Genomic DNA, 13,175 nt, shown 5'->3' with positions numbered 1-13,175 from the left:
TTAAAATTTTTTAAAAATGAATTTATGATATAAAAATAAATTTTAAAAATCTGTGTTCTTTGCCCACGTTTAAATGAGTTTTTTTGGTTACCATTGTTGTCATTGAGTAGTTTGAGTTCCTTGTAAATTCTGAATATTAGTCCCTTGTTGGAGGCATAGATTACAGATGTTTTCTCCCATTGTTAGGTTGTCTGTTCACTCTCAATTACTTCCTTTGCTGTACAGAAGTTTTTCAGTTAAACTAAGTCACTTTTGTCTATTTTTGTTTTTTGTTGGATTTGTTTTTGAGATGTTAGTCATAAATTCTTTGTGTAGGCTAGTGAACAGAGAGTTTTTCCTAGGTTTTTTTAGGACTTTTATAAAAGTTTCAAGATCTTGAATACACCTTGCGTCAATTTTTGTTGTTGTTTTTCGACCCTGAGTTAAATATTTTATATAGTGAGAAGTAGGGGTCCAGTTTCATTCTTCTACATGTGACAATCCAGTTTTCCCTGCACCATTTATTGAATAGGGTCTCCTTTCCCAGTGAATGCTTTTGTCAGCTTCGTCGAAGATCAGTTGGCAAAGGTATGTGGCTTTATTTCTGGGCTCTCTGTTCTGTTCCATTGATCTGTGTGTCTGTTTTTGTACCAGTACCATGCTGCTTTGGTTACTATAACCTTGCAATTTAATTTGAAGTTGGGTAATGTGATGCCTCCAGCTTTGTTATTTTTGCTTAGGATTGCTCTATCTATTGAGATTCTTTTTTTTATTTCATATGAGTTTTAGAATTGTTTTTTCTAATTCAGTGAAACATGATGTTGGTATTTTGATAGAAATTACATTGAATCTGTAGATTGCTTTGGGCGGGGGAGTATGAGTTATTTTAACATTATTGATTCTTCTGATCCATCAGCATGGGATGTTTTTCACTTATTTGTGTCATCTACAGTTTCTTTCATCAGTGTTTTGTAGTTTTCCTTATAGAGGTCTTTCACCTCTATACATCTAATCAGATGTATTCCCTGGCATTTTACTTTTTTTTTTTTTTTTTGGTAGCTTTGGTAAATGAAACTGACTTTGATTTGGCTCTCAGCTCGATTGTTACTAGTGTATAAAATTGCTTCTGGATTTTGTAAGTTGATTTGTATGCTGAAACTTCACTGAGTTCGTTTCTCAAAGAAGTCTTCATGGAATCATTACGGTTATCTACCTATAAGATGATATTGTCAGCAAACAGATAACTTGGCTTCTTCTTTTCCAACTTGGATGACTTATTTCTCTTGCTTGTTTTCTGACTGTGACTTTTAGTACTATATTGAATTGGAGTGTGTAAGTGGGCATTTTTGTCTTGTTCCCGTTTTTAGTGGGAATGCTTTCAACTTTTCCCCATTCGTATGATATTGGTTATAGTTTCGTTGTATGTGACTTTTATTATTTTGAGATATGTTCCTTCTGTGCCTAGTTTGTTGCAGGTTTTTATCATGAGATGTTGAATTTTACCAGATGGTGTTTTTGCATCTATTGAGATTATTATATGGTTTTTGTTTTTAATTTTGTTTAGGTGGTGAATTGCATTTATTGATCTGCATATGTTGAACTTTCTTTGCGTGCCTGGAGTAAAACCCACTTGATCATGGTGTATTATCTTTTCGAACTCTGTTATATTCAATTTGCTAATATTTTCTTGAGGAATTTTGCATCTGTATTCATCAGGAGATATTGATCTGTAGTTTTCTTTATTTGATGAGTCCTTGTTTGGCTTTGGTATCCGGGTGACACTTGCCTTGTAGAATTAGAAAGGGAAGATTCCCTCTACTATTTTGGAACAGTTTCAGTGGGATTGGTACAAGTTCCTTGTATGTCTGGTAGTATTCAGCTCTGAATCTGTCCTCTCCTGAGCTTGTTGTTGTTGTTGTTGTTGTTGTTGTTGGGAGATTTTCGTCTTACTGATTTAATCTTAGTACTCATTATTGGCCTGTTCAGGGTGTCCAGTTCTTTCTGGTTCAATACAATCTTCGGAGGTTGTATGCTTCCAGGAGTTTACCCACTTCCTCTAGGTTTTCTAGTTTGTGCATGTAGTGATGCTCATAGTAGTCTCTGATGACCTTTTGTATTTCTGCAGTATCAGTTATAATATCTTCTTTTTTATTTCTGATTGTGTTTATTTGAATCTCTTTTCTTGGTTAGTCTAGCTAGCAGTCTGTCCATTTTGTTTCTCTTTTCAAAGAACTAAGTTTTCATTGATCTTTTTGTATTGTATTTTTGGTTTCAGTGTCACTTACTTTTCCTCTGATCTTCATGTCTTTTCTTCTGTCAACTTTGGATTTAGTTGTTGTTTTTCTGTTTCATTGGGTGTGACATTAGGTTATTAATTTGTGTGTGTGTGTGTGTTTTTAGACAGCAGTATAAACTTTCCCCTTAGCACTTCTTTTGCTGTATCCCAGAGGTTTGGTATGTTGTATCTCCTTTTTCATTCGTTTAAACATTTTTTAAAATTTTCATCTGAATTTTGTTGTTGACCCAAAGATCGTTCAGGAACATGTTACTGAATTTCCATGTATTTGTATAGCTTCAAAAATTACTCCTTGGGATTGATTTCTAGCTTTATTTCACTGTGGTTTAAGAAGATACTTGATATGATTTCAATTTTTAAAAAAATTTTTTAAGTCTTGTTTTGTGGCATACCATATGGCCTATTTTGGAGAATGTTTCATGCATGATGAAAAGAATGTATATTCTGCTATTTGGGGGTAGAATGTTCTGCAAATGGCTGCCAAATACATTTAGTTTAGAGTCCAATTTAATTCTGGTGTTTCTTTGTTGGTTTTGTGTCCTGATGATCTGTCTAGTGCTGTCAGTGGAATATGGAAGTCCCCCACTATTATTGTATTGCTGTTTATATCTTTTCTTAGGTCTAGTAATGTTAGTTTTATGAATCTGGGTTTGGGTCCTCTGGTGTTGGGTACATATATATTTAGGATTGTTATATATTTCTATTGAATTGATCACTTTATCATTATAATAACTTTGTGTATTTTTTTTACTGTTTTTGACTTAAAGTCGGCTTTATCTGATCTAAGTATAGCTACTCCTACTTGTTTTTGGTTTCCATTTGCATGGAGTATCTTTTCGCACCCCTTTCTTCAGTCTGTAAGTTTCTTTACCACTAAGGTGAGTTTATTGTAAGCAGCATATAGTTGGATCTTGTTTTCTAAATTCATCCTGCCAATCTTTATCTTTTAAGTAGAGCATTTAACCCATTTATGTTTAAGGTAAATACTGATATGTGAGGTTTTATTCCTGTAGTAATGTTAATTGTTATCACATTGCTTTGTAGTTTCATTGGTGTAATTACTTTACAAGACCTGTGGATTTTTTATTTTCTTACATTTTTATGATGGCAAGTATTGACCCTTCGTTTCCATGTTTAGACCTCCCTTGCATTTTTGTAGAGCGAGTCTAGTGATGACAGATTCCCTCAATGATTGTTTTTCTAGGAAAGACTTTATATCTCTTTTATTCATGAAGCTTTTTCTAGCAGGATACAAATTTTCAGGTTGACAGTTTTTTTTTTCTTTAAGCCTATTTTGAAAATAGAATCCCAGTCTCTTCTGACTTGTAAGTCATCTGCCAGGAGGTCTGCTGTTAGTCTGATGGAGTTTCCTTTGTAGGTGACCAAATGCTTTTCTCTTGCCGAGACCACACACAGTCTGATGACTCTATGTCATGATGAGGTCCTTCTTGCAATGTATTTTTCTGGGTTTCATTGAGCCTCTTATTCTGGACAAGAGAAGTTGGTTTTCCAAACTTTTTGCTTTCTTTTCTTTTCTTTCTCAAGAATACCTATAGTTCCTAGGTCCAGACATTTTAATGTAGTCTCCTACTTCTCAAAGGCTTTGTTCATCTTTAACATTCTTTTTTCTTTCTTCAAAAGACCTGTCTTTATGTTCTGAGATTGTTTATTCTCCTTGATCTAGTTTATTCTTGAAGCTTTCATCTGTATTTTGTAAATCCTTCAGTGAATTTTTTATTTTCAAAAGATTTCATTTATATCCTTAATTGATTTTCTGTTTCTTTGTGTTGGTTTTTCACATTTTCCATGAATCTCATTGAGCTTCCTTAAAAATCAATATTGTGAATTATTTAGCATTTCAGTAATGTTGGTTAGAATTTATTGCTAGAGAGTGTGATCCTTTGAGGGTATTGTAACACCCTGTTTTTTCAAACTTCCAGAATTATTACACTGGTTCTTTCTCATCTGGAAAAACACATTTCTCAGTTCGAATTAATTTTTGTTTGAACGAGACCGTTTTCCCTTGAGGATGTGACTATAATGCACATTGAATAGGGTCATTTGGCTTTGCTTCTAGGTGCTTTTAGTGGCAAAGACTTTATATGAATTTCCTCGTTTTAGATAGCCTTTGGTGGCTTTCTCAAAAGTCAGGTGTGATAGTGGTATACTTGGCTTGTGAGCAGGCTCACAGCCTCCTGTAGAGTCAGGGTAGCAGAGGTCTCAAGAAGTGTATCTTGTTCCCAAATTGTGTGCATTTATGTTAGCAGATTTTGTATTGGGTTGTGCAGTTCATCCTCCAGGCCAGTAAGTAGCATTTGCAGGTATGAGTCAGCTTCAGTGGTAACAGTGGGGTTTACGCTTAATCTTTGTTTGCCAGGGAAAGCTCAGATATTCTGATGACTGGCAAAGGCACCAGCCCTGACAAGGGTGGCAGGGGAGAGGGGAGTCATTGGGCCACTGGTAAAATGCACTGAGGTCTTTTGTGGAGAGGGGTGGGGGGTTGTGGGCTGGGTGATGAGCTGTCTTAGCACCCTGGCCTCAGCAGGCACGAATGTGATGTTTCCCTCTCACACTCTTGTTCTGGTGCTCAGGTTGTTCAGTTCTCTTAGACACTGCTGTTTATTTCCAAGCTGCAATGTAGCCTAGAACTACAGGAGATGCTTGCCCCATGGCTTGACAGTACACTTCTGTGCTATCTGGAAATGGGTGCCATGCAGACTCTGCTCCCCATGGCAGGACCCCTGAAACTCTAGGCAGAGAGTGGGACAGGACCCACCTTTCTCATGAACCTGGGCCCAGAGGCCACTGCCAGTGGAGCTGCAGTTGCCCCTCACAGCTTCAGATAGCCTGCTCTCTGGTTTCTTGCCAGCTTCCCATGGGAGCAGCAATGACTATGTCTGCAGCAATGGGTGGAGGGGGAGGAGAAGTCGCATTCTCTATGTCTGGGCTCAAGCACAGAGGCCACTTGGCCAGTGGTACAGGACCTTACTCCTCACTTGCAGTGCTGAGCAGAGTTTGTCTCTGTGTCTCTGCCAGGAGCAGGCATTTACTTGCAGCCCTGAGCAGGGAGCTCTTGGAGGGCTCTGGAAAATGCATGCTTTGGTTTCCTTAGTCCCAGGGGCTGTCCCTTTGGTGCACCGCCCTTTTACTTCTCTTAAAAGTAGCACTCCTTGTGGGATAGATTATTGGGAACCTTGCAGCACCCCTAGGTCTAACTAGCACTGTGCCACTGCTGCCCGCTGAGTGGGTGCTGGGGAATGTCAGCAAGAGCTCCCAGGATGTGGAAGCACAAGGGCTGAGGTTCTCTGGGCAAGATAAAGTCCCCTGATGGATATGCTCTGACAATGATGCCTTGCCACAGATGCTTGAGTCTAGGAGTGTGGGAAGGTGAGCAACCCAGCGTGAGCTTGCAGTCTGGTGTAACACCCTCAATAAATCCCTACCCTTACCACTGTCTGGGTTTGTGAGAGCAGAGCTCTCCCATAGATCGCATACTAGCACTCTGCCACAGGAATGAATGAAGGATCCCAAACACTCTCGCTTACCCTTTCCATGCAACACCAAGTCCCTTGGGGCTCCCAGCCACTCTTTTTTGGCCTGTCACTTCCTTCTTTTTCTATGCCTAAATTTTTTCCTGTGATTTTTGTGTACTAGTATTCTCTCTCTGATATTCTGTTAGAGCTGCAATTATGTGTTTGTAATTTTGGTTCTTTTTTCTCTTTTGAGACCAAGTCTCTCTCTGTCACCCAGGCTGGAGTGCAGTGGTGAGATCTCAGCTCACTGCAACCTCTGCCTCCCAGGTTCAAGCAATTCTCCTGCCTCAGCCTCTTGAGTAGCTGGGATTACAGGCACCTGCCACCATGCCTCCCAATTTTTGTATTTTTAGTAGAGACAGGGTTTCACGATGTTGGCCAGGCTGGTCTTGAACTCCTGACCTCAACTGATCCAACCACCTCAGCCTTTCAAAGCGCTGGGATTACAGGCGTAAGCCACCACACCTGGCTGTAATTTTTTTTCTTTTTTCTGAAGAGAACTGGAACTTGATGTCTCTAGTCAGCCATCTTGAACCTCTCTCTCTGATTATAATTATTATAATTAACCTTGCAACCCCTGATAACTGGTTTCCTTTACCTCCGAAACACACAATAAAGTATGTAAAATTATTTGCAAGCTTCTTGTAAAAGAACCATTTTTTCTATTTACCATATTGCATTTTTAAATTTATTTTGACAGATTCTTATGGTTATTTCCATTTTTATTCAATTGAGAAGCATTTTCTTGAATACGTATATTTGTATTTTTATGTCAATATTTGTCATCAAGTAACAATAGGAATAATACTTTATACAAATGAAGTTTTGTCTTTCTAATACTAAGGGGCATTACAGTTCTCAAATATGCTTTGAAGTAGATATGTCTTTTAATATAAAAGGAAATATCAAAAAATAGATGGCTCTTCTACTGTTCCTGTATTTTCCTTAACCAATTTCTTTTATTTTTTAGGTACCTAGTCGATAGTCGCTGGTTCAAACAGTGGAAAAAATATGTTGGCTTTGACAGTTGGGACAAATACCAGATGGGAGATCAAAATGTGTATCCTGGACCCATTGATAACTCTGGACTTCTCAAAGGTCATTATTTTCTTCCTTCAGTCAAGTTGTAAATGTGTTAAATTTCATTATATAAATGTCAGTGTGTTGAATATGGAGAAGTTAGTGCAAATAAGTTGATAAAGTAGAAATATCTTTGCATTACAGATTTGACCTAATGAACTTATTATTCTAATTAGTTATTAAAAATTTTATTAGTTATTCTGTATGACAAGTTTTGTTTTTCATTTATGATGTAATAAGGTTTTATTGTTGTTTAAACCCTTAAATGAAGAATGTGATTTCTTCATTTAAAGATTTCATTATTAAGTAATCATTATTTAATGATTATTTATTACTAAATTATAAGACTGATTTTTGTTATTAAATAATAAATAAAGACTGATTATTTTGCGAAATGCTATGTCACATATTGTTTTTCCTAGTGGACACATGACATTTTTTAAAATTTGAGGAATAATCATATATGCTTACATTCTTAAATTTTTGCATGAGCTTTCTACAACCCTCACTACTTCCCAGTCCTTCTATATACCTCTTATTATGGGTAAAGGGAACAAAACATAAGTACCAGAACTTCCATTTCTAACAGTGGTTCTCAAAACACTGGATATCAGGCAACGGAAAACAGTGATCTTGAGAGATGGGAAACAAAATAGGTAAGCCCTCCAACTGCCTTCACTTTACTGCATTAAAAGAGATTTCCAAGACACAACATGGGAAGATGAAACCCATGCAGACCCTTGCTATCTCCCTTAGTTGAGGAAACAGAGTTTGCAGTCAAGGAAAACCAAGGCTACAAGAGTCCAGGAAAATACCAGAAAGTAGGGAGTAGCTCAGAGAGAGAGAGAGAGAGAGAGAGACCTAGACCCCCCATAGGGTTGCTCTTAAGTCTTCAACTGTTAATCAGCACTTTGCATATGAGAAAACTGCCCAAGGCCAGACAAGGTACCACTGAAAAGAAGGAACAATCATCGAGGCTAATATAGGATTGGGAATCATTTGTGTTCTCAGCAGCCAGAGTAGAAAACCACATAATTTAGAGTAGACTTCTGAGAACAGTTTTACTTATGTAATAGGATGAAATTAATTTTCCTGCTCTGCTAACCTGAAAGCATCAAACTATTTCCAAGAAACTTAACTGCATTTCAGAATAAAACTTGAGTATTTATAAGAATACAAAAATATCCAGCATTTTTTGTAAAATTGATAATGGCTTGGATCTGACCAAATATTACCTGGCATATGAAGAAGCAGGAAGATATGATCAATAATGACAAGCAATGTCAATCTTAAAAACAAATCTCCCCAACAAGACATGGAAAAAATTAATAAAGAACAGATGAGACAAATACAAAATTAAAAGTTGCTAGATTGAAACCCAGCTCTATGAATAATCACATTAAATGTAAATACCTCAACTAAAGGTAGTGACAGTGAGATTAGATTAAAAAGTTAAGAACCAGCTATCAACTGCCTACAAGAAACTCACTTTAAATGTAAGAACACAGATAGATTAAAAGTAAGATATGGAAAAAGATAACACCAGGCTGTGGTAAGCAAGACTAACCCCCAGTGATCCTCACTCTTATATAATACTCTCCCCTTTGAGTGTAGGTGAAACCTGTAAATAGGATGAAGATATCACTCTTGTGATTATGTTATGTGGCAAAAAGAGACTGTCCTGGTGAATGTAATCTAATCACATGTACCCTTTAAAAGCAGAGAGTTTTCTCTGTCTCTGGTGGCAAAAGAATTCAGAGATGCATGAAAGACAGTCAATATGTCATTGCTGGTTTGAAGTTGGAAGGAATCATGTGAGATGCAAGGCAGGCAGCCTCTAGGAATCCAGAGAGTGGCCTCAGGTTGACAGCCAGCAAGGAAACGGGAACCTCAAACTCACAACCATGGGTAACTGAATTCTGCCAACAACCTGAACGGGCTTGGAAGCAGATTCTCCCTCAGCCCTTCAGATAAGAGCCCAGCAGGGGTGATACCTTGACTTCAGCCTTGTAAAACCCTAAGCACAAATCCATTTGAGCCCTCCTTAACTACTGACCCACAGAACTGTGAACTAATGAATTGGTGATGTTTAAGCCACTATGGTAATTCATTATGCAACAGTGGAAAACTAATACACATGCTAAGACTATTTTTTAAAAAGCCAGAGACATTAAGTTTCAGGATAAAGAACATTATCAGGGATGGAAGGTCACTTTATAATGACTAATGGGAGGGGATAGTTCATGAAGAGAATATAGTAATCCTAAATATATACCTACCTAATGGCATAACTTGAAAATATATGAAGAAGATTGATGTCAGCAGGATGATAGAATAGAAAGTCCCAGCCCCCAACCCCCAACAGAAACACTGAAGTAGCAATGGACCAGACTATCTTTATGAGAAACCCAAGATCCAGTTAAGAATTTGTAGTACTCCAGATGAGCACAAAACTGAGAACAACATTGAAATGAGTAAGAAAAATTTTATTTTGCCCACATCAGCCCCTCCTCCAAGGAGTCTTAGCTTAGTCTCAAGAGAGATTGTCTCAGATCAGGCCCTCTCCCTTGGGGGGAAAGAGAGAGATCATGCGCTTAATTTTCCAGCCCTTCAGTGTACTACCCAACAGGCCAGTTTTCTAAAAAAAAATTTTTATCACCTTACACAGAGTGCTGATGGAACCAGCATAGTTCTGATGCCTGGGGGCAGTTAACAGAGGAAAAGGGGTAGGTGGTTGCTGCAGCTGGAAGGCTCTGAGAGATTGAGAAAAGGCTAAGAACCTGAGGCTTCTCTCCCAAGAAGGAAGGAGAGGAGTGGGGGCATCCTGCACTGCCCATGCCTTTCAGTGTGCTGCCTGAGGGGCCAGTTTCTGTCATGCCTCATTGTACCAGGGAGCTGACATAGTTCAAATAACTGGGGGAAGTTGAAAACAAAAGAAAAGGGATAGGTGGCTTGCTGCAGCTGCCACAACCCTGTAATATTGGGAGAAGGCATAGAACCTGAGACTTGTCTCCCAGGGAAGAGGAAAAGGGGTGGAGTGTACCTCTAGTGTTCCAGTCTTTCAGGGTACTGCTTGAAGGACTGATTTCTGTCTTACCTTACCCAGTGTGCTAATGGAACTGGCAGAGTTTGGTGAGGGCAGACAGGAACAAAGGAAAAGGGGCAAGTGGCTTGCTGCACTCAGCACAACTCTACAAGATTTGAGAAGGCAGAGAACTCAAGGAAGAGGGAGACAAGTGGGATATGCCTCTAATGTTCTGGTCTGTGGTATGATGTAGTAAGATACCAGAAGGAGGAAGAGATTATGGGCGCCTGAAAAAAAGGAAGTCCACAAATCCTTCTAATTAGGAATCTGCATGCACAAGTACAGAAAAGACATATCCACAAAAAAAGTTTGAGATGTTCTCAGAATCTCTAGCCAGGCTGATGGGTGGAAGTGAAGCTATTTACTTTTCAAAGCCAGCTGATAAAGACTGGGAGAGGTGGCTGTTTCTTCAGTTGCCCAAACACCTGTACAAAGCTATAAGAACTCAGAGAAACGTGACACAAAAAAATAAAATCCCCAGAAACTGACCCTAAAGAAATAGAGATGAATTGCCTGACAGAGAATTCAAAATAATTGTCTTATAAAGCTCACTGAGTTACAAGAAAACATAGACAACAAAACCAGAAAAATAAAAATTTACAAAATTAAAATATCAACAAGAAGCTAAAAATTATGAAGAACCAAACAAATTTTGGAATGTGATAACTGAAAAATTCACTAGAGGTCTTCAACAGCAGACTTGATCAAGTAGATGAATTGGCAAACTTGTAGACGGATCATTTGAAATTATCCAATCAGAGGAATAAAAATAATAAAAAAGAGTAAAGGAAGTCCGAGTGACTTATGGGACACCATCAAATGAACCAATTTGTGTGTATGGAAGTTCCAGAAGGAGGGAAGTGAGAGGGCAGAAAGCATATTTAAAGACATACTGGCTGAGGCCAGGTGTAGTGGCTCACACCTGTAATCCCAGCACTGTGGGAGGGCAAAGTGGACGGATCACATGAACACAGGAGTTCGAGATCAGCTTGGGCAACATGGCGAAACCCTGTCTCTAGAAGAAATACAAAAAAAAGAATCCAGCCAGTCGCGGTGGCTCACACCTGTAATCCCAGCACTTTGGGAGTCCGAGGCAGGAGGATCACAAGGTCAAGAGATCAAGACCATCCTGGCCAACATGGTGAAACCCCGTCTCTATTAAAAATACAAAAAATTAGCTGGGTGTGGTGGTGCGCACATGTAGTCCCAGCTACTCAGGAGGCTGAGGCAGGAGAATCGCTGAAACCTGGGAGGCAGCAGTTCAGCGAGCTGAGATCATGCTACTGCACTCCAGTCTGGCGACAGAGCAAGACTCCATCTCAAAAAAATAAAATAACATAATCTGTGGGTGGTGGCATACACCTATAGTCCCAGTACTTGGGAGGCTGAGGTGAGAGGATTGCTTCAGCCCAGGAGACAGAGGTTGTAGTGAGCCAAGATCGCACCACTGCACTCCAGCATGGGTGACAGAGTAAGACCCTGTCTTGCAAAAGAAAGAAAGAATGAAATAATGGCTGAAACTTCCTGAAACTGGGAAGGGAAATTGGACATCTACATTCACGAAGCCCAAAGAATTGAACAACACTGTTAATCAACTTGACCTAATTGAATTTTGTAAAACATTCCTTGTACCCATTAGGAATCACACCCTATCCCTTCTTTGCTGCCACCCCCCGCTCTAGCCAACTACTAATCTCCTTTGTCTGTATGGATTTGCTTATTCTGGACATCTCATATAAATGGAATCATACAATATGTGTGTGGTTTGTTTTTTTTTTTTTGAGATTGAGTCTCACTCTGTTGCCCAGGCTAGAATGCAGTGGTGCAATCTCAGCTCGCTGCAACCTCTGCATCCCAGGTTCGAGCAATTATCCTACCTCAGCCTCCCGAGTAGCTGGGATTACAGGTGCGTGCCACCACACCTGGCTGATCTTTGCATTTTTAGTAGAGACAGGGTTTCACCATGTTGGCCAGGCTGGTCTCTGAACTCCTGACCTGAGGTGATCCATCTGCCTCAGTCCCCCAAAGTACTGGGATTACAGGTGTTAGTCACTGTGCCCGGCCCAATAAGTATTCTTTTATGTTTGTCTCCTTTTACTTAGGACAGCACAATGTTTTCATGTTTTATCCATGTTGTCACATGAATCAGTACTTGATTTCTTTTTATAGATGAATGATTTCTACTGATTGGTAGCACATTTACTTTATGCACTCATCAGTTGATGGACATTTGAGTTGTTTTCACTTTTTGGCTCTTCTGGATATTGTTGCTATGAACATTCATGTAAAAGTTTTTGGGTAGATATGTGTTTTTCTAATGGGTAGATACCTAGACATGAAATTGTTGGGTCTTTTTAAACTTCATTGTTTAACTATTTTAGGAACTGTTAGACTGTCTTTCCAAAGTCATTGCATCATTTTACATTGTTGCTGGCAGTGTATGAGGATTCGTTGCTTCACATTATTGCCAACACTTGTTCTTGTCTGTCCTTTTTATTATAGCTATCCAAGTGGGTGTGAAGTGGTATCTCATTGTGATTTTTGACATACATTTCCCTAGTGATTAATGATGATAAGTTCTTTTTTGTGTGTGCTTGTTATATATCTTTTTTAGTGAAATATGTATTCAGATCCTGTGCCTGTTTTTAAGTTGTTTGTCTTTTTATTGTTGTATTTTCAGATTTTGTTATTTATTTAGGATGCTAGCCCCTTATCAGATGTATGATTTGCAAAAATTTTTTCTTATTCTATGAGCTTTTTATTTTCTTGATGGTGACCTTTGAAGCACAAAAGTTTTTTTAATTTTAAGTCCAATTTGCCTTGTTTTTTCTTTGTTGCTTGTGCTTTTGGTGTCAAAGCATTGCTGAAACCAAGGTTGCAAAGATTTATGTAAGATTTATACTTACATTTTCTTCTACGAGTTTTATAGTTTTGGCTGTTACATTTACACCATTGGTCTACCTTAAGTTAGTCTTGTATATGGTGTGTGGTAGTGTTCTAACGTCATCCTTTTGCATATGGATATTGAGTTGTCCAGTAGGCTTTTTAATAGGAAAGGATAAGCTGATCCAAAAATTCATGTGGAAATTCAAGTGGCAGAATGGCTGAAACAACTTTGAATTTTAAAATAAAATCATAGAAGTTAACACTATTTGATTTCAATCCTTATTTTAAAGCTGTAATAATAAATATAGTTGATATT

At 38.5% G+C, this 13,175-nt stretch overlaps 1 protein-coding gene across 4 annotated transcripts in view; it reads left to right on the top strand.

Moving 5' to 3' along the window:
• Positions 1 to 13,175, top strand: part of USP15 (ubiquitin specific peptidase 15) — a 146,619-nt gene that overhangs the window by 27,307 nt on the left and 106,137 nt on the right. For all 4 annotated transcript variants that reach the window (XM_055248772.2, XM_055248773.2, XM_055248778.2 and 1 more), the window contains exon 2: positions 6,779 to 6,906. In XM_055248772.2, coding sequence (XP_055104747.1) covers positions 6,779 to 6,906 — 128 coding nt within the window. The remainder of the gene's footprint in view (positions 1 to 6,778; positions 6,907 to 13,175) is intronic.

The sequence above is a fragment of the Symphalangus syndactylus genome, chromosome 17, assembly GCF_028878055.3.
Source record: "Symphalangus syndactylus isolate Jambi chromosome 17, NHGRI_mSymSyn1-v2.1_pri, whole genome shotgun sequence".
Lineage (NCBI taxonomy): Eukaryota > Metazoa > Chordata > Mammalia > Primates > Hylobatidae > Symphalangus > Symphalangus syndactylus.
This window is presented reverse-complemented; position numbering and strand designations above follow the sequence as displayed.